At 43.7% G+C, this 24,008-nt stretch overlaps 1 protein-coding gene across 4 annotated transcripts in view; it reads left to right on the plus strand.

Annotated features, from left to right (window-relative positions):
• Nucleotides 1–24,008, plus strand: part of FNTB (farnesyltransferase, CAAX box, subunit beta) — an 88,980-nt gene that overhangs the window by 27,992 nt on the left and 36,980 nt on the right. For all 4 annotated transcript variants that reach the window (XR_002644090.2, XM_022570346.3, XM_022570349.3 and 1 more), the window contains exons 3-6: nt 4,451–4,523; nt 6,711–6,802; nt 21,541–21,687; nt 21,790–21,873. Coding sequence is in view for 3 of the 4 variants with exons in the window: in XM_022570346.3 (XP_022426054.1) it covers nt 4,451–4,523; nt 6,711–6,802; nt 21,541–21,687; nt 21,790–21,873 (396 nt within the window). In the remaining variant the exon portion in view is untranslated. The remainder of the gene's footprint in view (nt 1–4,450; nt 4,524–6,710; nt 6,803–21,540; nt 21,688–21,789; nt 21,874–24,008) is intronic.

Genomic DNA, 24,008 nt, shown 5'->3' on the forward strand with positions numbered 1-24,008 from the left:
CCCTTTCCCCAGCATTACACTTAGGATCACAAAATTTTATTCGCAAGAAACCTTTAATGCTGTCTTGCCCGACATTTTAAATGAGGTGGAAAGTGTTCTCGTTATTGGAACAGAGTATTTTCCCTTCTCTCCTCTGTGGCCTAGCATCCCAGGGTATTTGGCATATTCAGATTCCTCTGACTGTTTTTCAGACTGAAAAGAACTGACCTGTAGAAAACCCTCTGTGACCTGATCCTTTCATAGTTAGAAGTCAGGAGTTCTGCCTCCAAATTCTGTGCTTGCCCTCACCTGGATTGGGTTTCTCAGCCTCCTCTCACTTCTTGAGTGGGTCCCTGCCTGCCCTGTTAACGGTCTCCTGCGCCCTCCTGGTTTTTCTCGTCCATCACACCTATGCTGGCCACACTCAGCCTGCCCAGCCAGGGCCGGGCCGCGCGGTGTGCTCTCGTCAGCTGTCCGCTGATCTCATTCCGCTCCCTCACACCTCTACCTTTCTGCTCTTCCCGTCTTACGAGCCCTAACCACAGTACCCCTGTCACTGCTTCTGCTAAAGGGTCCTAGCAAGATTGCCAAGAAAAAAAATCGTACAACAGTGCCTTCTGAATGGCTTCATCAAAAGCTTATACTCCTCAGCTTCAGCTGGGCCTTCACTCCGGTTTATCGTCCTTCATTCGTCTTGTGTAGATTTCCTAACATATTCCCCCTTACGGGCAACGCACACTCTCCCAGGTCTTGCCTCCTAATTCCTGAGAAAACCGAGGCCGTCCCACGTTTCCTTGGTTTCCCTCTTCCCCACTTCAGAGTCCTCTGTTTGTCTAACTTCACACTCTCCCATTGTTTCTGTCTCTGAGAATGTAGACTCATTCATTATTTTCAGACTCACCTCTCCTCCTGACGCCCTCACCTGAATACACCTCCAGTGCTTAAAGCCCACCTGTCCCTGTGCTCACTGAGCCCTGACCCCTGGACCTCCTTGAAAGAGAAATTGAGTCTGGCCATCTCTTCTTTATGATCTGGAATCTGCTCTTCTCACTCCCTGACTCTCTTGAAGGTCACCAGCCACTTTGTAGTTTGTCCTCTTTTTCCTCACTCTTACTGCACTGTTTGCCGCTGTTAAAAACCTCCGTGAGGGCTTCCCTGATGGCGCAGTGGTTGAGAGTCTGCCTGCTGATGCAGGGGACGCGGGTTCGTGCCCCGGTCCGGGAAGATCCCACGTGCCGCGGAGCGGCTGGGCCCGTGAGCCATGGCCGCTGAGCCTGCGCGTCCGGAGCCTGTGCTCCGCAATGGGAGAGGCCGCAACAGTGAGAGGCCCGCGTACCGCAAAAAAAAAAAAAAAAAAAAAACCTCCGTGAAATTCTCTCCTCCTGCTCTGCCTGTGAGGCGACACTGCCTTTGTCCTTCCTCTGCTTGTGTACTGCTCTTTACTTCTCTCCTCTGGCTCCTGGTCCTCCAAGCCCTTAAAGATGGGTCTTCCCTCAGTTCTGCCTTCAAACTTTTCTCTCTGCTCTGTCCTCTACTCCTGCAGCTTCACCTGTTACCTGCTTGCAGATAAATGATTCCCAGTTCATCTGTGTCACCTGGATCCCTCTCCAGAGTCTCACATGTGTTTCCAGCGATGTGACTGACATCCCCACCTGAATACATTTCCAGTGCTTTAGCATCCACCTGTCCACAGTCAGCTTGTCTTGGGCACCGTGCTAGGTGGAGCTCTCAGAACTCTAAGTTCTTCCCACCTGGTTGACTCTTAATAGCATCTTGCCCTGTCTTCCCACCTCATCTCTCTCCCCACTTACTGCTTTCACCAGTACAGTTTGTAAACACAGATTGAATACCTACTGTGGTCAGATAATTTTTCTAAAGCACAGTTCTGGTCATTTTTTCTCAGCTGAAAACCCTCAGGGTTTTCCTTTGCCTATTTTTTTAAATTGAGGTATAACTGACATAACATTATATTCATTTCAGGTGTGCAACGCAATGGTTCAATATTTGTATGTATTGCAAAATGGTCACCACAGTAAGTCCAGTTAACATTCAGCACCATATATAGTTATAAATTCTTTTTCTTGTGTTGAGAACTTTTGAGACCCACTCTCCTAGCTACTTTTAAATATGCAGTACAGTATTATTAACCATATCACTGTGCTGTACATTACATTTTCATGACTTATTTATTTTATAACTGGAGGTTGACCCCCTTCACCCATTTCACTGCCCTCCCCCTTCACTTCTCACGTCAGGCAACCACCAATCTGTTTTCTGTATCCACAAGCTCAGGGCTTTTGTTTGTTTTTTTTTTTGGTGGAAGCCCTAGAGTGCCACATATGAGTGAGATCGTCCAGTATTTATCTTTTTCTATCTGACTTATTTCACGTAGCATAATGTCCTCAAGTTCCATCCATGTTGTTGCAAATTCCCTTTGTGTATTAAATTGAGTTAAATTCCTCAGCTGGCATCCCAGATCCCTGTAAAAAGGGCCTCTTGACCATTCCTCTTTCATTCCTAATAGCCAGGCCAAATCCCCGACCTGCACTCCCTCTGCACACTTTATCCCTGTCTGCATGGTATAGTAGCCATTAGCCACTTGTACCTGTTTAAACGTAAATTAATTAAAATTAAATAAAGTTTAAAATTCAGTTGCTCAGTCACACTAGCCACATTTCAAGTGCTCAGTATGCACATGTGGCTCGTGGCTACCTATTGGACAGCACAGGCAAAGACACTTCCATCATCACTGGAAGTTCTTTTGGACGGCCCTGGTCGGTTCCTTTTGTTTTTGTTCCTTCTTGGCTAAACTGTCCTCCCACCAACTCCTCCCTTCCTCTGCCTGTTACAATATTCTCCTTCTTCCAGGGCCCCTACCTCAAATTCCACCTGTTCACACAACCTTCCCTGATCGTTGTTTTCTGAATGAGATGCCCTCCCCCAAACCCTTTAGAGCTTCTAGTATTTTGTCTGTTTTCCCTTTATGAAACCTACCCAGGTTTGCTCATATTGTAACCGCTTATGTCCTTATCTCACTTCCAGTACTGAATTAGACGTTTTGGAGTAAAGACTACGTCTTCTTGACACAGTACAGTGGGAGTTCAATAAACAATTGTTGAATTGAATACCTAGGAAAGAGACTGGCTCTTCTTTCACTTTATTTCTGGAATCAGCAAACACAGTGAATGTCTTAAATTCTTTACTTTTTTCTTTCCTTCCGTAATCACACAGACCCCTTCTGTCAGACCCAGCGAGAAGTGCAGCCCCTGTCCTCTGCCTGCCTGTGCAGGTGGCCATGGCCAGCACAGTCCATCTTAGAGCCAGTGTTGCTGACATCAGGGCCGAGGAGAGCGACTGGCTGCAGAATACACACATGATCCTCAGGCCAGGGCTGTGGGTCAGCACGTGGGAGGTGGAATTTCGGGGAGGGAATACTAGACGGATGAGTGAGGGGCAGGCAGGGTACAAACCACAGACTTCAGAGAAGTGACCCCAGAAGAAATGACCAGAACGACAGAGGCTAACCAAATCAGGGAAGTGGCGAGGCTCAGATTTAAATTGCTTACAGGATGGGGAGCTGCAAGGTATCTGTTCTCAGCTAGACCCTGGAGGAACTTTCTGGGTGGTTTGTTACCGCCTGGCTAAGTGTGCTCACAGTGGCATTTCTAGCCCAAAGCTACCGGCCACGAAGGAGAGTTTGTTTTTAACATTTTATTTATTTTTTGTCTGCACGAATTTTTTATTTATTTATTTTTTTTGCGGTACGCGGGCCTCTCTCTATTGTGGCCTCTCCCATTGCGGAGCACTGGCTCCGGATGCGTAGGCTCAGCGGCCATGGCTCACGGGCCCAGCCGCTCCGCGGCATGTGGGATCTTCCCGGACCGGGGCACGAACCCGTGTCCCCTGCATCAGCAGGCGGACTCTCAACCACTGTGCCACCAGTGAAGCTCTGATTTTTAATTTTTTTAACATTTTATTTATTTATTTTTTGGCTGCGCCGTGTGTTTGTTGCGGCACGCCGGATTTTCGTTGAGGCATGCAGGATCTTTTGTTGCAGCGCACGGGCTCTGTATTGGGGTCCAGAGGGCGTGGGCTCCACAGTTGGCAGCACGTAGGCTCTCTCTCATTGAGGCGCGCGAGCTCGGTAGTTGTGGCGCGCGTGCTTAGTTGCCCCGCGGCATGTGGGATCCTAGCTCCCGACCAGGGCTCGAACCCGTGTCCCCTGTATTGGAAGGCGGATTCTTTACCACTGCGCCACCAGGGAAGCCCCGCCCCAGGCACGTTAGGGACGTTCAGAGGCTGGGCTCTTTTCTCTGGTTTAGCCGCCCCGTGGAGCTAAAGAAGTTGCTGTTTTCTGCTCATTGACTGTGGGGGGATGACCAGAAGGTGTGAGTGCGTGTGTGCGTGTGTTCTGTAGTGGGGGAAGCCGAGGCTGTTAAGAGTAGGTTTACAAAGCTCTTTATCTTTCCAGGCTTATTTTGCAGAGGGAGAAGCACTTCCATTATCTGAAGAGAGGCCTCCGACAGCTGACAGATGCCTACGAGGTAAACACCTTGCCCAGGAGCTTTCTCTATCAAATTATCAGTCAGATCTTTCTCCTTTTTTACTGTTTGGATGTAAAAGACACTATGGGCTTGCCCTGTCGTAGATTCACTCACCGTCCCGTGTGGCTCTGGTGAGAACCGGGTCCGCAGCAGCTCTGCCCCACAGAGCCGGGACTCCTACTTCCGAAAGGACAGAACCCGATCTCTAGTCTCGTCCTCCCTTAGAGCTGGTGGAGGCCCCAGATGGGGTGGGGCTTTCACCCCTATCGTGGCTGAGGGGGGTTCACATGGTGTTCTTCTAGACACCCCTTGACCGCTAAAAGGTGGTCTAGATACCTGTTCATCCCCACCCCTTGGCCCTGTAAGCTGATCTAATTTCTCTACTGGCCAAAGGACCAGTATATAAGTCCCTGCGGTTTAACACTGTAAAAGTGCCCAAACGTGGAGTGGATCTTAAATCAATATTCCTTAGAGCCCTAGGGGTCCAGAGAGGGGCTCAGGGGAGGCCAGCGGAGGCGGAGGGGAGGGGTGTTGGGAATAGGGGTGAGTAGCAGCCAGAGGGTGAATGTGAACCAGAGGCCGCCAGTTTCCCTGCCCCACTTTACATAGAGCAGCTCTGCTTTGAATTTGCTTTTATTTGGGGGTTCTACATTTGATTATTTACAGCAGGAATTTGGACGTATAGACCCAAGCGGGTAGCATAAACGAGAGATGTGGGCTTGGTTGGGGGACGGTGCGTGGGGTGGAACTGAGGCAAAGCAGAGGACCCATGCTTTTACTCTGTTTCTGCCAGTTGCTGCCAAACAGCAGTGCAGACCCAGGGTTGCCAGATCTCTTCTTGTTTTTTCAAATGAAGCCAGAAATTCAGATTTCTCTGTGGATCTCTCAACACGTAAATGTTACAACCAATTCTAATTAAACAAACAAAACACTACAGGGAACAAGCAGTATGCATCCCTGGGTTACGTTTGGCCTGTGGACTTTCAGTATTCAATCCTCAGTGATTAGGGTCCAGGCAACCCTGATACAATTAATACCGTGACAGCTAACAATTCACTGAAGGGTGCGCTAAAAGCTTGCTGTTCATTGTCTCATTTAATCCTCACAGCTACTCCAGGGGGTAGGTAAGTCTTTATTTCTTCATAGATAAGGAAATAGGCATAGCAAGATTAAGTATTTGCTCAAAGGCACATAGCTAGTGAGAGGAGCAGCTGGCACTGAAACCCATAGCAGTGTCTTCTGTCACCATACCAGCTGCCCCCAGGTGGGGAGCTAGCACATTTATGTGCACATTTATGAAGAGGGCAGTTTGGGACAATGGAAAGAGCACTGGACTGAGAGTCTAGAAACCGGCAGTCTTATCTTATCTCTGACGTTTACTCTCTGTAATCTGGAAAAAGTTCATCTCTCTGGATCTCATATATACACTTTGGATTTGTAAAACTGGGGCAGTAATACTGCCTGCCCGCCTAGCCTTGAATGCTTGAATATTTATGGCTTGAGTTAGGATCAAGACCTGCTCACATGTCACCTTTGGAAACCTTTCCCAGCTCCCCAGGCAGAGGTAGTCAGTTTCTTCCATGTGCCCATTAATAGCGTTTATCCAGGTATATGTATGCATTAGTTTTGTTCTGCCTTGTTTCAGAAAGACACTTGTACTTACATGTCTTTCTAATTGCCCTCTTCCTCTACAGAAAACCACACACATCCTAAACAAAGTATCTTAAGAGTAGGAACTGAATTTTACTCATTACTGTGCCCCCAGAGCTTGGCATGAGGAGATACTTACTGGATGAGTTACTCCAGGTAATCCCATCCTGAGGTTGTGTATCTTCTTGGGTCTGCACTGAGAAAATAGTAGCACTTAACTTTCTGGCATGTGAGAAGTCCTCTGCTCGGCTTCTTTGGATGTCTGTCAGGGAAGGACCCATTGGGTTCAGGTTAAACTCCTTTGTCCCATTGTCCTTTTCTCACATATGGTCATTTCAGCTCCTGGCTAAAGCCACCAGGCAAAGTGTCCTTCATTCACTGTTCAGAGGTTGTCCTCCTCCTCCTTGCCAGGCTGCCAGGAGGGAGACAGATGTCTCCCTTTTCACACTGAACAGTTGGAGACCCTGCTGCCTTTTCAGCAGGGTCTTGGAACGATTCTGAATAAGGGGTGTGTTTTCTGCCCTGTTCCTTTTGCAGTGTCTGGATGCCAGCCGCCCATGGCTCTGCTACTGGATCCTGCACAGCTTGGAACTCCTAGATGAGCCCATTCCCCAGATGGTGGCGACAGAGTGAGTCTGGCTTTGGGGAACCTGGGGTGTTCTCTGAAATTGTATTTTGACTTTGGGGTTCTTTTTGTTTTGTTTCTGTTTTATTTATTTTGAATGAAAAACACAGAGCACTACAAAGAAACCGTTGCCCTTCTCTTGACCTCCAGTAACTTCCTGAAACTCTTCCACTTCAGAAGCCCATTGTATGCTCATGGGTAGAATAAGACTTTGAACTCCCAAGATAAGGATTCTATTTCTTCTGTGGCCTTTTCTTTTGGCTCTTGCTCTGGTCTTTGAGAAAAGTCTTCATCATCAACTCTGGAGAAATATGATTTTGCCAGAAAGTACAGTATGCAATTGAATAGCTTCTGTGGGGAAACACGTGGCAACCCAATGGACAAAAATGCCTTTGCTTTCAGTAAACACCTCCATAGAAGTCCCTTCTCACCAATGCCTGGGAGGGACAGTATGGCTCTTGATGGCAGTGGATGTGTTACCGTCTTGGTGTACAAATGTCATGACATCGTTTTCCTAAGCTTCTGATTTATGGTTAAAGATCTAAGCAACTAGGATTCTTCCCAAAGTGCTGGTGCACATGGTGTCCTCAGTGTGGCTTCTCATCCTTAGACGCTCATCGTAGTTTGTATTTTAAAGAAGAAACCGATCATCACTCTAGTCTGAGGGGTACCTGAGGTAGCAGAGAGCTGCCAGGAATTGGATCTAATGCTCCAGTTCTCACTGAGAGAGATCGCATCCCCTCAGCAGCACCTCGACCTCATCTCTCCTGCTGCTGCTCCGGAGGGAGAGAGTCAGAGGGAGGCCCCTGAGCCAGGTTCGTTTGCCCGCAGCACACAGGGGCAGCTGTGCCGGGATGCGTGGAGGCCAGCACATACCCCTCCCTGGCCGCAGTCCCCCTGCCTGGGTCACACTGTCAGGTCAGAAGAACAGAGCCACACATTGTCTCATTCATTCCGTCTTAACAATAACCTCTCATTCTTGCCTTCCTGGGCAGGGTGTCTTGTGATGAATGTGGATAGGGAAGATAATAAAGAATTAGGCCATTAACCCTTGTGATGTGTATGATGCTTTCAGAGGGAGAGGAAAAATATGCATTGTCTTCCACATCACAGAGCTGCTGCAAGCCTAGTTGCTTCTAGCTCTGGATGTAGAGTTGGACACAGTTTCTGCAGTAACAGGAATTTAATTGTCAAAATAAAGGCCTGTGTGTTTTTGAAATACCAGTTGGGGGTTGTGGATTGTTTGGGAAGTTCCCCCCGTCCTCCACATACACAATCAGGATGCACGCTGGGGGAATGGGAATGGGAAAGTCGTATGTGACAGAAGACAAAAGACATGGGAGGATTTTGTGAGTGAAGTGCAGATACCCCCTAAAGGAGCAGTGGTTTGGAGCAGGAAGGATGCCCCCTAGAGGTGGACGTAAACCGGTCTGAAGTGGGAAGATGGTGATAAGGGGCTTCCTGACGTGGAAAAACTCGGGTCAGCATCGATTTTAAGTTTTGTCCAGGTTGTATACTTGGTATTTTATATGTAAGGCTTTTCTGAGGGAATAAGTGTCAGAGCAGCTTTTGTGGCAACATCAGATAGGAAGAGAGGACCCCCTTAGAGGGCTTTTCACACTGAACGATTGGAGACAACCTAAATATCAACAGTCAGGGATGCTATAAGTGTAAAGTTTAGGTCAAGTATCTATGTCATGATACATACAATGAAATACTATGCAGCCACATAAAAATTTAAAAGTTAACAGGTGTTAAATAGACTTATTGTGGTGATCATTTCCCAGTATATACAGATATCAAATCATAATGTCAAATCATCTGAACCTAATATAATGTTACATGTCAATTATACCTCAATTAAAATTTTATATATATATATAAATGTGTATATTTGTATATAAAAATGTATGTATTTATATAGAAAGATATTTAAATGAGAAAAGATAAAGATTCATTTTTTATAGATTAAAAATAAAGGTGGTTCTATGCATAGAAAAAAACAAGGATATATACACATATGGTAGTAGTTATTTGTGCAGATGGTGGGGTTGAAGGTGATTTTTTTTCTTTTCTTTTTTAAGCTGATTTGCATTTTCTAAAATTTCTACAATGAAACTATTGTTTTGTAATTAAAAGAATGTTTTAAAACTAAAAAGCTGATTTGGAGGAGAGGAGAGGAAGATGGCAGAAGAGTAAGACGCGGAGATCACCTTCCTCCCCACAGATACACCAGAAATGCATCCACACGTGGAACAACTCCTACAGAACACCTACTGAACGCTGGCAGAAGACCTCAGACCTCCCAAAAGGCAAGAAAGTCCCCACGTACCTGGGTAGGGCAAAAGAAAAAAGAATAAACAGAGACAAAAGGATAGGGATGGGACCTGCCCCAGTGGGAAGGAGCTGTGAAGGAGGAAAGGTTTCCACACACTAGGAAGCCCCTTCACGGGCGGAGACTGCGGGTGGCAGAGGGGGAAAGCTTCGGAGCCGCGGAGAAGAGCACAGCAACAGGGGTGCGGAGGGCAAAGCGGAGAGATTCCCGCACAGAGGATTGGTGCCGACCGGCACTCACCAGCCCGAGAGGCTTGTTTGAACACAGCCTGCAGGGTGTTAGTGCGCCACGGCTAGCCGGGAGGGAGTCTGGGGAAAAGTCTGGACCTGCCGAAGAGGCAAGAGACTTTTTCTTCCCTCTTTGTTTCCTGGTACGCGAGGAGGGGGGATTAACAGCGCTGCTTGAAGGAGCTCCAGAGATGGGCGCAAGCCACGGGTAAAAGCGTGGACCCCAGGGACAGGCATGAGACGCTAAGGCTGCTGCTGCCACCACCAAGAAGCCTGTGTGCGAGCACAGGTCACTGTCTACACCCCCCTTCCGGGGAGCCTGTACAGCCCGCCACTGCCAGGGTCGCGGGATCCAGGGACAACTTCCCCAGGAGAACGCACGGCACGCTTCAGGCTGGTGCAACGTCACGCTGGCCTCTGCCGCCGCAGGCTCGCCCCGCACTCCGTACCCCTCCCTCCCCCCAGCCTGAGTGAGCCAGAGCCCCTGAATCAGCGGCTCCTTTAACCCCGTCCTGTCTGAGCGAAGAACAGACGCCCTACAGCGACCTACATGCCGAGGCGGGGCCAATTCCAAAGCTGAGCCCCGGGAGCTGTGAGAACAAAGAAGAGAAAGGGAAATCCCTCCCAGCAGCCTCAGAAGCAGTGGATTAAAGCTCCACAATCAACTTGATGTTCCCTGCATCTATGGAATACCTGAATAGGAAACGAATCATCCCAAATTGAGGAGGTGGACTTTGAGAACAAGATTTATTATTTTTTCCCCTTTTCTTTTTGTGAGTGTTTATGTGTATGCTTCTGTGTGAGATTTTGTCTGTATAGCTTTGCTTCCACCATTTGTCCTAGGGTTCTATCCATCCGTTTTTTTTTTTTCTTAAAAAAATTTTTTTTCTTAATATTTTTTATTTTAATAACTTTATTTTATTTAATCTTACTTTATTTTATTATATTTTATCTTCTTTCTTTCCTTCCTTCTCTCCTTCCTTTCCCCCTCCCTCCCTCCCTCCTTTCTTTCTTTCTTTCTTTCTTTCTACTTTTTCTCCCTTTTATTCTGAGCCGTGTGGATGAAAGGCTCTTGGTGCTGCAGCCAGGAGTCAGTGCTATGCCTCTGAGGTGGGAGAGCCAACTTCAGGACACTGGTCCACAAGAGACCTCCCAGCTCCACGTAATATCAAATGGCAAAAATCTCCCAGAGATCTCCATCTCAACACCAACACCCAGCTTCACTCAACGACCAGCAAGCTACAGTGCTGGACACCCTATGCCAAACAACTAGCAAGACAGGAACACAACGCCACCCATTAGCAGAGAGGCTGCCTAAAATCATAATACGTCCACAGACACCCCAAAACACACCACCAGACATGGACCAGCCCACCAGAAAGACAAGATCCAGCCTCATCCACCAGAACACAGGCACTAGTCCCCTCCACCAGGAAGCCTACACAACCCACTGAACCAACCTTAGCCATTAGGGACAGACACCAGAAACAATGGGAACTATGAACCTGCAGCCAGCAAAAAGGAGACCCCAAACACAGTAAGATAAGCAAAATGAGAAGACAGAAAAACATACAGCAGATGAAGGAGCAAGATAAAAACCCACCAGACCTAACAAATGAAGAGGAAAAAGGCAGTCTACCTGAAAAAGAATTCAGAATAATGATAGTAAAGATGATGCAAAATCTTGGAAATAGTATAGACAAAATGCAAGAAACATTTAACAAGGACCTAGAAGAACTAAAGATGAAACAATGATGAGCAACACAATAAATGAAATTAAAAATACTCTAGTTGGGATCAATAGCAGAATAACTGAGGCAGAAGAATGGATAAGTGACCTGGAAGATAAAATAGTGGAAATAACTATTGCAGAGCAGAATAAAGAAAAAAGAATGAAAAGAACCAAGGACAGTCTCAGAGAACTCTGGGACATTAAACGCACCAACATTCAAATTATAGGGGTTCCAGAAGAAGAAGAGAAAAAGAAAGGGACTGAGAAAATATTTGAAGAGATTATAGTTGAAAACTTCCCTAATATGGAAAAGGAATAGTTAATCAAGTCCAGAAAACATAGAGAGTCCCATACAGGATAAATCCAAGGAGATATACGCCAAGACACATATTAATCAAACTGTCAAAAATTAAATACAAAGAAAACATATTAAAAGAAGCAAGGAAAAAAAAAGAAGCAAGGGAAAAACAACAAATAACACACAAGGGAATCCCCATAAGGTTAACAGCTGATCTTTCAGCAGAAACTCTGCAAGCCACAAGGGACTGGCAGGACATATTTAAAGTGATGAAGGAGAAAAACCTGCAACCAATATTACTCTACCCAGCAAGGATCTCATTCAGATTTGATGGAGAAATTAAAACCTTTACAGACAAGCAAAAGCTGAGAGAGTTCAGCACCACCAAACCAGCTTTACAACAAATGCTAAAGGAACTTCTCTAGACAAGAAACACAAGAGAAGCAAAAGACCTACAATAACAAACTCAAAACAGTTAAAATGGGGAAAGGAACGTACATATCGATAATTACCTTAAATGTGAATGGATTAAATGCTCCCACCAAAAGACACAGACTGGCTAAATGGATACAAAAACAAGACCCATATATATGCTGTCTACAAGAGACCCACTTCAGACCTAGAGACACATACAGACTGAAAGTAAGGGGATAGAAAAAGATATTCCATGCAAATGGAAACCAGAACAAAGCTGGAGTAGCAATTCTCATATCAGACAAAATAGACTTTAAAATAAAGACTATTAGAAGAGTCAAAGAAGGACACTACATAATGATCAAGGGATCGATCCAAGAAGAAGATATAACAATTGTAAATATTTATGCACCCAACATAGGAGCACGTCAATACGTAAGGCAAATACTAACAGCCATAAAAGGGGAAATTGACAGTAACACATTCGTAGTAGGGGACTTTAACACCCCACTTTCACCAATGGACAGATCATCCAAAATGAAAATAAGTAAGGAAACACAAGCTTTAAATGATACATTAAACAAGATGGACTTAATTGATATTTATAGGACATTCCGTCCAAAAACAACAGAATACACATTTTTCTCAAATGCTAATGGAATATTCTCCAGGATAGATCATATCTTGGGTCACAAATCAAGCCTTGGTAAATTTAAGAAAATTGAAATTGTATCAAGTATCTTTTCCGACCACAACACTATGAGACTAGATATCAATTACAGGAAAAGACCTGTAAAAAATACAAACACATGGAGGCTAAACAATACACTACTTAATAACAAAGTGATCACTGAAGAAATCAAAGAGGAAATTAAAAAATACCTAGAAACAAATGACAATGGAGACACGACAACGCAAAACCTATGGGATGCAGCAAAAGCAGTTCTAAGAGTGAAGTTTATAGCAATTCAATCCTACCTTAAGAAACAGGAAACATCTCGAATAAACAACCTAACCTTGCACCTAAAGCAATTAGAGAAAAAAGGAAAAAAAAAACCCCAAAGTTAGCAGAAGGAAAGAAATCATAAAAATCAGATCAGAAATAAATGAAAAAGAAATGAAGGAAAGGATAGCAAAGATCAATAAAACTAAAAGCTGGTTCTTTGAGAAGATAAACAAAATTGATAAACCATTAGCCAGACTCATCAAGAAAAAAAGGGAGAAGACTCAAATCAATAGAATTAGAAATGAAAAAGGAGAAGTAACAACTGACACTGCAGAAATACAGAAGATCATGAGAGATTACTACAAGCAACTCTATGCCAATAAACTGGACAACCTGGAAGAAATGGACAAATTCTTAGAAATGCACAACCTGCCAAGCCTGAATCAGGAAGAAATAGAAAATATGAACAGACTAATCACAAGCACTGAAATTGAAACTGTGATTAAAAATCTTCCAGCAAACAAAAGCCCAGGACCAGATGGCTTCACAGGCAAATTCTATCAAATATTTCGAGAAGAGCTAACACCTATCCTTCTCAAACTCTTCCAAAATATAGTAGAGGGAGGAACACTCCCAAACTCATTGTATGAGGCCACCATCACCCTGATACCAAAACCAGACAAGGATGTCACAAAGAAAGAAAACTACAGGCCAATATCACTGATCAACATAGATGCAAAAATCCTCAACAAAATACTAGCAAACAGAATCCAGCAGCACATTAAAAGGATCATACACCATGATCAAGTGGGGTTTATTCCAGGAATGCAAGGATTCTTCAATATCAATCAACGTGATACACCATATTAACAAATTGAAGGAGAAAAACCATATGATCATCTCAATAGATGCAGAGAAAGCTTTCGACAAAATTCAACACCCATTTATGATAAAAACCCTGCAGAAAGTAGGCATAGAGGGAACTTTCCTCAACATAATAAAGGCCATATATGACAAACCCACAGCCAACATCGTCCTCAATGGTGAAAAAGTGAAAGCATTTCCACTAAGATCAGGAACAAGACAAGGTTGCCCACTCTCACCACTCTTATTCATCAAACTTTTGGAAGTTATAGCCACAGCAATCAGAGAAGAAAAGGAAATAAAAGGAATCCAAATCGGAAAAGAAGAAGTAAAGCTGTCACTGTTTGCAGATGACATGATACTCTACATAGAGAATCCTAAAGATGCTACCAGAAAACTACTAGAGCTAATCAATGAATTTGTTAAAGTAGCAGGATACAAAATTAATGCACAGAAATCTCTTGCATTCCTATACACTAATGATGAAAAATGAAAGTGAAATCAAGAAAACACTCCCATTTACCATTGCAACAAAAGAATGAAATATCTAGGAATAAAGCTACCTAAGGAGACAAAAGACCTGTATGCAGAAAATTATAAGACATGGATGAAAGTAATTAAAGATGATACAAACTGATGGAGAGATATACCATGTTCTTGGATTGGAAGAATCAAAATTGTGAAAACGACTCTACTACCCAAAGCAATCTATAGATTCAATGCAATCCCTATCAAACTACCACTGGCATTTTTCACAGAACTAGAACAAAAAATTTCACAATTTGTATGGAAACACAAAAGACCTCGAATAGCCAAAGAATCTTGAGAGTGAAAAACGGAGCTTGAGGAATCAGGCTCCCTGACTTCAGACTGTACTACAAAGCTACAGTAATCAGGACAATATGGTACTGGCACAAAACCAGAAAGATTGATCAATAGAACAGGATAGAAAGCCCAGAGATAAACCCACACACATATGGTCACCTTATCTTTGATAAAGGAGGCAGGAATGTACAGTGGAGAAAGGACAGCCTCTTCAATAAGTGGTGCTGGGGAAACTGAACAGGTACATGTAAAAGTATGAGATTAGATCACTCCCTAGCACCATACGCAAAAATAAGCTCAAAATGGATTAAAGACCTAAATGTAAGGCCAGAAACTATCAAACTGTTAGAGGAAAACATAGGCAGAACACTCTATGACATAAATCACAGGAAGATCCTTTTTGACCCACTTCCTAGAGAAATGGAAATAAAAACAAAAATAAACAAATGGGACCTAATGAAACTTAAAAGCTTTTGCACAGTAAATGAAACCATAAACAAGACCAAAAGACAACCCTCAGAATGGGAGAAAATATTTGCAAATGAAACAACTGACAAAGGATTAATCTCCAAAATTTATAAGCAGCTCATGCAGCTCAATAACAAAAAAACAAACAACCCAATCCAAAAATGAGCAGAAGACCTAAATAGACATTTCTCCAAAGAAGATATACAGACTGCCAACAAACACATGAAAGAATGCTCAACATCATTAATCATTAGAGAAATGCAAATCAAAAGTACAATGAGGTATCATCTCACACCAGTCAGAATGGCCATCATCCAAAAATCTAGAAACAATAAATGCTGGAGAGGGTGTGGAGAAAAGGTAACACTCTTGCACTGCTGGTGGGAATGTGAATTGGTACAGCCACTATAGAGAACAGTATGGAGGTTCCTTAAAATACTACAAATAGAACTACCATATGACCCAGCAGTCCCACTACTGGGCATATACTCTGAGAAAACCATAATTCAATAAGAGTCATGTACCACAATGTTCATTGCAGCTCTATTTACAATAGCCCGGAGATGGAAACAACCTAAGTGTCCATCATCGGATGAATGGATAAAGAAGATATGGCACATATATACAATGGAATATTACTGAGCCATAAAAAGAAACGAAATTGAGCTATTTTTAATGAGGTGGAGGACTTAAAGTCTGTCATACAGAGTGAAGTAAGTCAGAAAGAGAAAGACAAATACCGTATGCTAACACATATATATGGAATTTAAGGAAAAACAATGTCATGAAGAACCTAGGGGTAAGACAGGAATAAAGACACAGACCTACTAGAGAATGGACTTGAGGATATGGGGAGGGGGAAGGGTAAGCTGTGACAAAACGAGAGAGTGGCATGGACATATATACACTACCAAACGTAAAATAGATAGCTAGTGGGAAGCAGCCACATAGCACAGGGATATCAGCTCGGTGCTTTGTGACCGCCTGGAGGGGTGGGATAGGGAGGGTGGGATGGAGGGAGATGCAAGAGGAAAGAGATATGGAGACATATGTATATGTATAACTGATTCACTTTGTTATAAAGCAGAAAGTAACACACCGTTGTAAAGCAATTATACTTCAATAAAGATGTTAAAAAAAAAAAAGTTGATTTGTCCTGATTGCAAGAACCACTTGATAGTTAATGACCAAAATTTTCTGTTTCACAGCCAACTTAAAAGCTTTACCTATGGTTCTTCTGAGCATTGGTTTAATAGACTTTTAAAGAATTACTTTGACTTCCCAATAATGTACTTTGTTCTGTGCCTAGCAGGCAGTTAATCCTAGGTGCAGATAATATTTGTAATGAATAGAGCCTAGTAGCGCTGGCTTATAAGGGAATAAACTATTTTTAGTAAGAAAGAGAAATCTTAATGCTTCTATAAAAATATGGAGATTTTTTTTTTTAAAAAGACTACCTGATTTTGGATGTTGCCTTTTTATTTATTTTGCACAGGGAAAAGAAATGCTTTGAAAATGTGATTAGGTTTTTTTTGTTTCCCTCTTCTTTATACAAATATTAAGGTGACCTAGAGGTTGAGTTTAGCTCTAGAGTTTAGTTATTTTTCTGATGTCCTCTCTTCCCCCTCCTCAGCCTAGTGTGCAGCACACTCACTCACACACACACACACGTACGCAAGTTTCTCTCTCTTTCCTATTTTGTTCACTGTTGTACTTCTGTTTGTTCTGGGAACAATATGACAAGCTGAGTTCCCTCTAGTGGACAAAACCACTTTTGTCAGCTACTGTGACTGCTGACCAAAGCCAGCAAGGCCAGGCTTTTACTGCTGGTATCAGACCTTTCAAGAATAATATATTCATAGGTAGGAATTCAGTGTGACTCTCTTAAGAGATTGTATCCACAAATTTATGCATGTGTTTACCTAAAATAAATTAATATTTTGGAACCATACTAAGTGCATTTGCTTTGTTAATGATTTTGGAACTAAAGGAAGCATCTTTTAATGAGAATCCCATGCGTTGTTATTGAATGCTACGTTAATGAAACACACAGAGTAAAATGAAAACCGCAGGGAAACTACTGTACTGTTAGGTGTTTTAGCTTTTGTAAGATCTGAAAAGTATCTTTAACTTAAAAATTGTTTTAGGACTTTTCCACTTGTAAAGTTTTTCTAAAGATTAAATTAAAATTTTCATGTGTCAGTGTTTTATTATTTCCCTTTTGAAAGGTTATTAGTTGCTTGTCCCCTGGATAGCTCCTGAAATATCTTTCCTTTTAAATTTAATTGGTTTCCTTATCTTTCAATGAAGATCCTTTACGTGGTGATTTGTCTTCTGGGCATTTTTTGGCCAGGTGCTGCTGGCATCTAGTAGGTGGAGGTTGGGGAAGCTGCTAAACATCCTCCACAGGACAGTCCCCACAACCAAGAATTATCCAGTCCAGAATGTCAGTAGTGCCACGGTGGAGAACCCCTGCTCTAAAATAACCAACTTTAGACTTGACCACACTTCCACAACAGCAGCACACCAGGCATCGCCTCTTGATGAAATCAGAGAACCTGTCGTCCTCCCCAGGGCGACACTGGCCTCCTGGAATCGACAGGAGAGCCTGCCTGTCTTTCCCCTGCTCAGTGCTCTCCTCTACCAGGGAAGGAGTTTTCCTCTCCCTTCTATCAGCTGAAGCTGTCTTACAGTATGAAAATCGGAAGACTTAGCATAGATGTCTTAGCCTGATGTCAAGTCATCCATCCTGCCTTTGCATCTGCTCCTAAGTTATCTGTTCAAGGGTGACTGTGCCTATTTCCAAAGCTATCATCTTTCTAACTTATTCTAGGCCTTAAGTCTATCTGTGGTAACCTGTCTGGTGCTGAAGTTTTTCTTAAATCTAACCTAAATTCTTCTTGCTGCGGATTAGCTTCAATTTTTGTTTCTTTTTTTTTTTTTGCGGTACGCGGGCCTCTCACTGCTGTGGCCTCTCCCATTGCAGAGCACAGGCTCCGGACGCACAGGCTCAGAGGCCATGGCTCACGGGCCCAGCCGCTCCGCGGCATGTGGGATCTTCCCAGACCGGGGCACGAACCCGTGTCCCCTGCATCGGCAGGCAGATTCTCAACCACTGTGCCACCAGGGAAGCCCCAATTTTTGTTTCTTTACTAGAAAGTTTGCATAATTACCCTTTGTATTCTTGAGGTATTTTGCTGAGTAGCTTCCACACTGTGGTTTTCTCTAATGGTAAGCCTTTTAATCACTTTTATACTTAGCCATTTTTACAAGTCTATTCTGAAATTCCTTTGAGTTGGAAAATGGAGGCTTGAGCCAGATATAGTTTTGTGTTTATGATGCTTTGAAAAAGCATTTTCTGTATTGTTTACAAGTCACGGACCCTAACCTCTGGTCCTTTTTCTGCTGTGTTCCTAGTTATTTCTTATATTTATATGCTTTATATTCTTTATCCCCTACTCCTGCCATCTCTAAGCATATTACTTGCTACTTACACCTGTTTCACTTGTTTTATTCTTATTGGCTTCTGATTTGTTTTATATTATTCTGGACTTTCACTCCTTGGAGGGTTTCCCTGCTCGTTATGTATTATTTGCTTATATACTATGCATGCTTTTGAGTCCTCCATCCACACGGGTCACAGTGATGTCCAGAATCAACCACTTTAAGGCAGTCCTCAGCCATCCCCTACATCCCCTAAAAGTCCAAGTAAATCATCGATAATCTTGCTTTGAACTTAATCCTCTTACAGTTTTACATACTTTTTAATAGCTGGATGATAAAGCAGTAGTGTCCAATAGAACTTAACAAGGTCATGGAAATATTCTATGGTTTATTGCAGCCACTAGCCACATGTAGCTATCGTACAGTTGCAATGTGGCTTGTGTGACTGAGGAGCTTAATTTTAAATTTACTTAATTTAAATTGAAATTTAAAAAAGCCTCATGTGGCTAGTGGCTACCTATTGGACAGTGCAGATGTATCACATTGCTACCCAAAATGTGGTCCTCAGACCAGCAGCATTGCCATCACCTGGGAGCTTGCTAGAAATGCAGAATCTCGGGTCCCTTTGGTTCTACGGAATTAGATCTGCAGTTTGACAAGATCCTCAGGTGACTTCCACGGCACACTCGAGTTTGAGAAGCACTGATACTTGGCTGTACATTGGAGTCACATGGGGAATTTTTAAAACTATTGCCACTTTGGCCCACCCTCAGCAACTCTGATTTAATTGGTATTAGGTGTGGCCTGGGCTTGGGTTTGTTTTTTTTTAAAACATCCGCAAAGTGATTCTAATTATACAGCAAAGACTTGTGGTATTCAAACTTCGTGTGTATCCACATCACCTGGGAATTTGGTAAAAATACAGAGGCCCAGCTCTTTCCTGCTTCAGCAGGTCTGGGTCTGTGTTCTTTATTAGCCCTCCAGTGATTCTGATCTCCACATTTGGGGTTTTTAAAGTCCTGATCTGGAAGATAGTTTCCCACTTTGTTGGAAGTCGTCATTTAAGCGAGAATGAAATGCCTTGCTGACTTGAAAGAAAATTGATCTACTAGATCTTTCAGTCATATGACTAAATGAGTGATTTATGAATACTTGTTTTTCACAAAGTGTGCCACTCTTGGTGTTTGCTCAGTGTTTCCCGCGTGTGATTTTTAAAATTAGTTGGTGAATTTCTGGTCTCTAAGACAAGTTTTTCTTCCCCTTTGGACCGTTAGAAGTATCATTCACATTTTGCTTTTCAGAATTGCTAGGAGTTCTGCTCACGACAGCTGGTAGCTTCACTGTCAGTTTGCCCGTTCCTTAAGGTACAAGTTGGAAAGACTCTGGATCAGAATGTTCTATAGTACGGAAGCGTCTCAGACTCAAGAAGAGCCCAACCCCTGTTCCCCACATAGCCCTCAGTCAGTCAGATGCAGCCTGTCAGCTGGGGGCAGTTGGTGTGGAGGGGTGATTTAATGGTGTCTCTGGTACATTCAGATCCCGGCCCATACCAGACTTTAGGCTACAGGGTCAGGAGTATTGCATTTGCCGTAAGTCTGTCATGGGAGCTGGGGAAGGGAATGGATAACTAGATGACTCTTTTCCTTTTTCTTTTTAAAAATGTGCTGTTAAGTTTTATGTCAGCCAAAAAACTTTATTTTTGTGATCAGGAAACTTTTTGTATGCTAATGCAGCCAACTTTTGTTAGACCAGGAGTTTATTAGCTATTTGTTTCTGGGAAATAGGATAAGAATTGATGAGGGTTTGGGAAACATGTTAGTAAAAAACTCATTTTTCTCTGCAAAAATTAATTGCTATTAAAAACATGTCACAGAACTGTCTTCCTTCTCTGATTATCAACTTCAGTTTCAATCCTTGTGTTTCCTACCGTAAAATTGTGGGTGGAACGTGAAGTGAGTGTGGATTGCTTTTAACCTGTGATGACTTCAGGGCTTTCCTAGGAAGTCGGCAGCTTTTCTATGGCTGTCCCTGCCCAGATAATGGCACGTCTGAAATCAAAAGTCATCAAATATGACGTGGGAAAGGCGCAATCAGCTTGTGTCTTAGTGGAGATTTAAGTAGACTCTGTGCGACCTCTCTGGCAGCAGTAGATAAGAAAAAATGAGACAAAAGAGCCCAGGAAAAGAAGGCTGTCTGAGCACTAGAAGGACACAGATTTGCAGCTGGTTCTCTTAACTGAGGACTTGTCCTAGTAGGAAGCTGTGATCCTGCTACGTTGTGCGGAAACAGCTCGAGAACCAGGACTCTCCGGGGGCACCCCTTTCCGATGAACTTTAGAGGGCCTTAGACACAGAGGGGCTCTCTTGGTTTCACTTAAAGCAAGAAGATAACTTCTGGGCAGACTGATGCCATGCTTGGAAGCAAGGGCTTGGAGGCCAGCCCTCAATAAACAGTTTCTCTCAGTGAAGGAACTGAAGCCTCTGTGAGAAACTCTCCAAAAGCCTACGGCCTGGGATGCATTCCTGTGATAGGAGTCAGCAGTGCTTAAGTTTGCCACAGTGAGCTGAGCAAGCAGAAGCTCACCTCTTTCTTATTCTAACCATGGAGGCAGACTCCATTGGAAGCTTGTTTCTTGTCGGTGAGCGGAGTAAAAATCAGTAGCGCACTGGGGCTTACACGGCAATGGGGGTGAGAAGGCATCTCTTTAAATATTCCTGGTAGGCCTAGGTGATGGCTCTAGACCAGCAGTTGAGTATCACCATGATTTAGGCAAAATCCAAAACCTGGGAGGTACTCTACAGACAAGGAGAACGGGCTGGTTCCATAGATCCAGGGTGGCAAATTGAGAGAAAAGTATGGGAAAGATTGGGTCAAGAAGCATGAGACTTACTCCCAGTTCTAAGAACTGCCCGGCCTTATGTTCCTTGCTTCACGACTAGGCGAATGCTTAAATACAAAACTCAGAAAGGAGGGCACACAAAGCTGATGATAGCAGAGAATCAGGCTATCATTAGAGAATTAGGCCCTTTACAGGTGTTGACTGTATCCAGTATATATTCACTAGGTGGGGAGGGGAGGTTTCTTCCCTTTTGAGGAAGGCGGAGGCTTGGAAAGGCATGGACTGGTGGAATTTGGTGTTTTGAAATGAATGCTGTCTGACCTTGTCTTTCCCTTTGGCTGTGTACCTAGCGTGTGTCAGTTCCTGGAGCTGTGTCAAAGCCCAGAAGGTGGCTTTGGAGGGGGCCCTGGCCAGTACCCACACCTTGCGCCCACGTACGCAGCAGTCAACGCGCTGTGCATCATTGGCACCGAAGAGGCCTATGATGTCATTAACAGGTACAGTCAAAGCCAGCAGGACTGGACACCCAGCTGGGCTCCCGCCTGCTGACAGTGCACTGACCATCGCCATCTCCTGCCTCTCTCCCGTTCATTTCTCAGAGAGAAGCTTCTCCAGTATTTGTACTCGCTGAAGCAACCCGATGGCTCTTTTCTCATGCACGTTGGAGGTGAGGTGGACGTGAGGTGAGTGGGGTTTTTCTCAGGCAGCTGCGTCAGCAGATTCTCGGGTTTATCTGCCATCAGAGATGCCAAGCCCGGAGAACAACACAGGGAAACTGCTGCCTTGTCTCAGCGAATGACATGCAGAGTAAAGTGTCAGTGGCACGGTTCATAATCACTGCAAATATGATACAGATGTCCTCAGGGGTCACTGTCACTTGACTTCTTTTATGTAAATGCCAAAATATGAGTAACACAGAAATAAAATCAAATGCTTTTGTTTTAAAAATGAAAAATACATTTGTTTGGTATGAAAGGATATACTGTAAGATGTAACTGTATACTGTAATATAATCTTTCATCTCTCTGGCATGGGAATGGGAGATATTTTCTGAATGAATTTGATGAAATCATGAGAATGTTTAACAACTGTGTGAGAATTGCTTTGGGTGGTGCAGAAACCCTTAGGGGCCAGTAGGGTGTATGACACACAGTTGCATGAACTGATGGAACCAGCGGGCTCAAAATGATCATTTTTCTCAAGAATTACAAGTACCTAGCAAGTAGTTTACTCACCTGGCAGGAGGTTGCCTATGAAGCATATAGGGAATTCACTGAATTAGTCAGTACTCAAAGGCAGTGTGGATCATTGAGATTTTATACCAGATTATTATTCTTTAGTCTGATAAATACATTTTTTATGAGGTTTCTGTATCAAAGCCATCTTATTGCCTATTTGTAAATGTATTTTCCTCTACACAAGTTGATTACTATTCTGGCTTAACTATTGGTTTGAAAGTATAGGGGAAGAAAAAAACATGAAAGTTGTGGAGCACAAAACACGTTGCAGATAAAAGTAGGTAACCAGGCTGCAAAGACCTTCAGTGAAGGATATTCTTCTGTCTGTAAGTAGCCTAGGTATCTGGAAACCTAGGTACCTGGAGAACTGTCTCTCTACTCCCAACGCTTCTGACATGAAACGTCGGGGTGTTTTTTCCTCGTATTAAACAGTTCCGACCCTAACTACCCAGAGTTAGCACAGACATCACAGGTTAAGGGCTCAGTCCCACAAGACTGCCCCCATCTCAGACAGTGGTCACAAGTAGTGGGTTACCTACACTTCTGCCTGACTTGGCTACAAACCAGGGGTTCCTACAACCCCGTCCTCCTTTCAGTAATTTGCTAGGAGAGCTCAGAATACTCAGGAGAATTTTTTACTGTTTAACTAGTTTATTATAAAGGATGTCATAAAGAATACAAATGAACAGCCACATGAAGGGGTATATAGGGTGAGGGCTGGAAATGTCCAAGCGTAGGAACTTATGTCCCCGTGACGTTGGGATGTGCCACCCTCCCAGCAGGCACAGAGGTGCGTCCACAGCCCAGAAGCTCCCCAGACTCCTTCATCTAGGGTTTTTATGGAGGCTCCCCTATGTAGGCATGATTGATGAACTCATCGGCCACTGGGTGATTAACTCAGTCTTCTGGAGAGTGGGCCTGAAAGTTCCAACCCTCGAATCCCATGGTTGGTGCCGCTGGTAACCAGCCCCCATCCTCCAGGAGTCACCTCATTAGCATAAACTCAGGTGTGGTCAAAGGGCGCATTTTATGAATAACAAGACTCTCCTATCGCCCATCAGTCAGGAAATTCCACGGGTTTTATGAGCTCTGTGCTGAGGAGAAGACCAAATACATATTTCTTCTTATATCACAGTATCCGGGTATCTGTTGTTAAAAGATAAATGGAGGCCTATTAACAATTCTGTGAATTTATTTGAGCAAAGATTGATTTGAATGAGGCAGCATCCCATCTAGCGCACAGAAAGGAGCCCTGAGGAGCTGTACAAAATGAGAAACTTTATGGGCAGAAGGGAGCAGGGACAAGGAAGTTAAACCAGGCAAAAAAGCGGGTTGGCTATGTCCACCAGGCAGATTCCCTCACCGGTGCTGGTCAGGTGATTCCTGATTGACGGGTTTAAGATTCCATTTCTGGGAGGGCAGAAACCACAATGAGGTCCCGGTTTGGCAATGTGGAGTTTAGCACAAGGGACTCCCTTTTGGGCCTGTGGTCTTGTTTTTACACTGTGTATGCCAGTGAAGCCAATATAACTATTGAGGAAAACAGTATTGTCTTGGGACTTCCCTGGTGGTGCAGTGGA

The sequence above is a fragment of the Delphinapterus leucas genome, chromosome 2 (genome assembly GCF_059928025.1).
Source record: "Delphinapterus leucas isolate spDelLeu-1000000601 "Yukka" chromosome 2, BTC_Dleu_Yukka2, whole genome shotgun sequence".
Taxonomy (NCBI): Eukaryota; Metazoa; Chordata; class Mammalia; order Artiodactyla; family Monodontidae; genus Delphinapterus; species Delphinapterus leucas.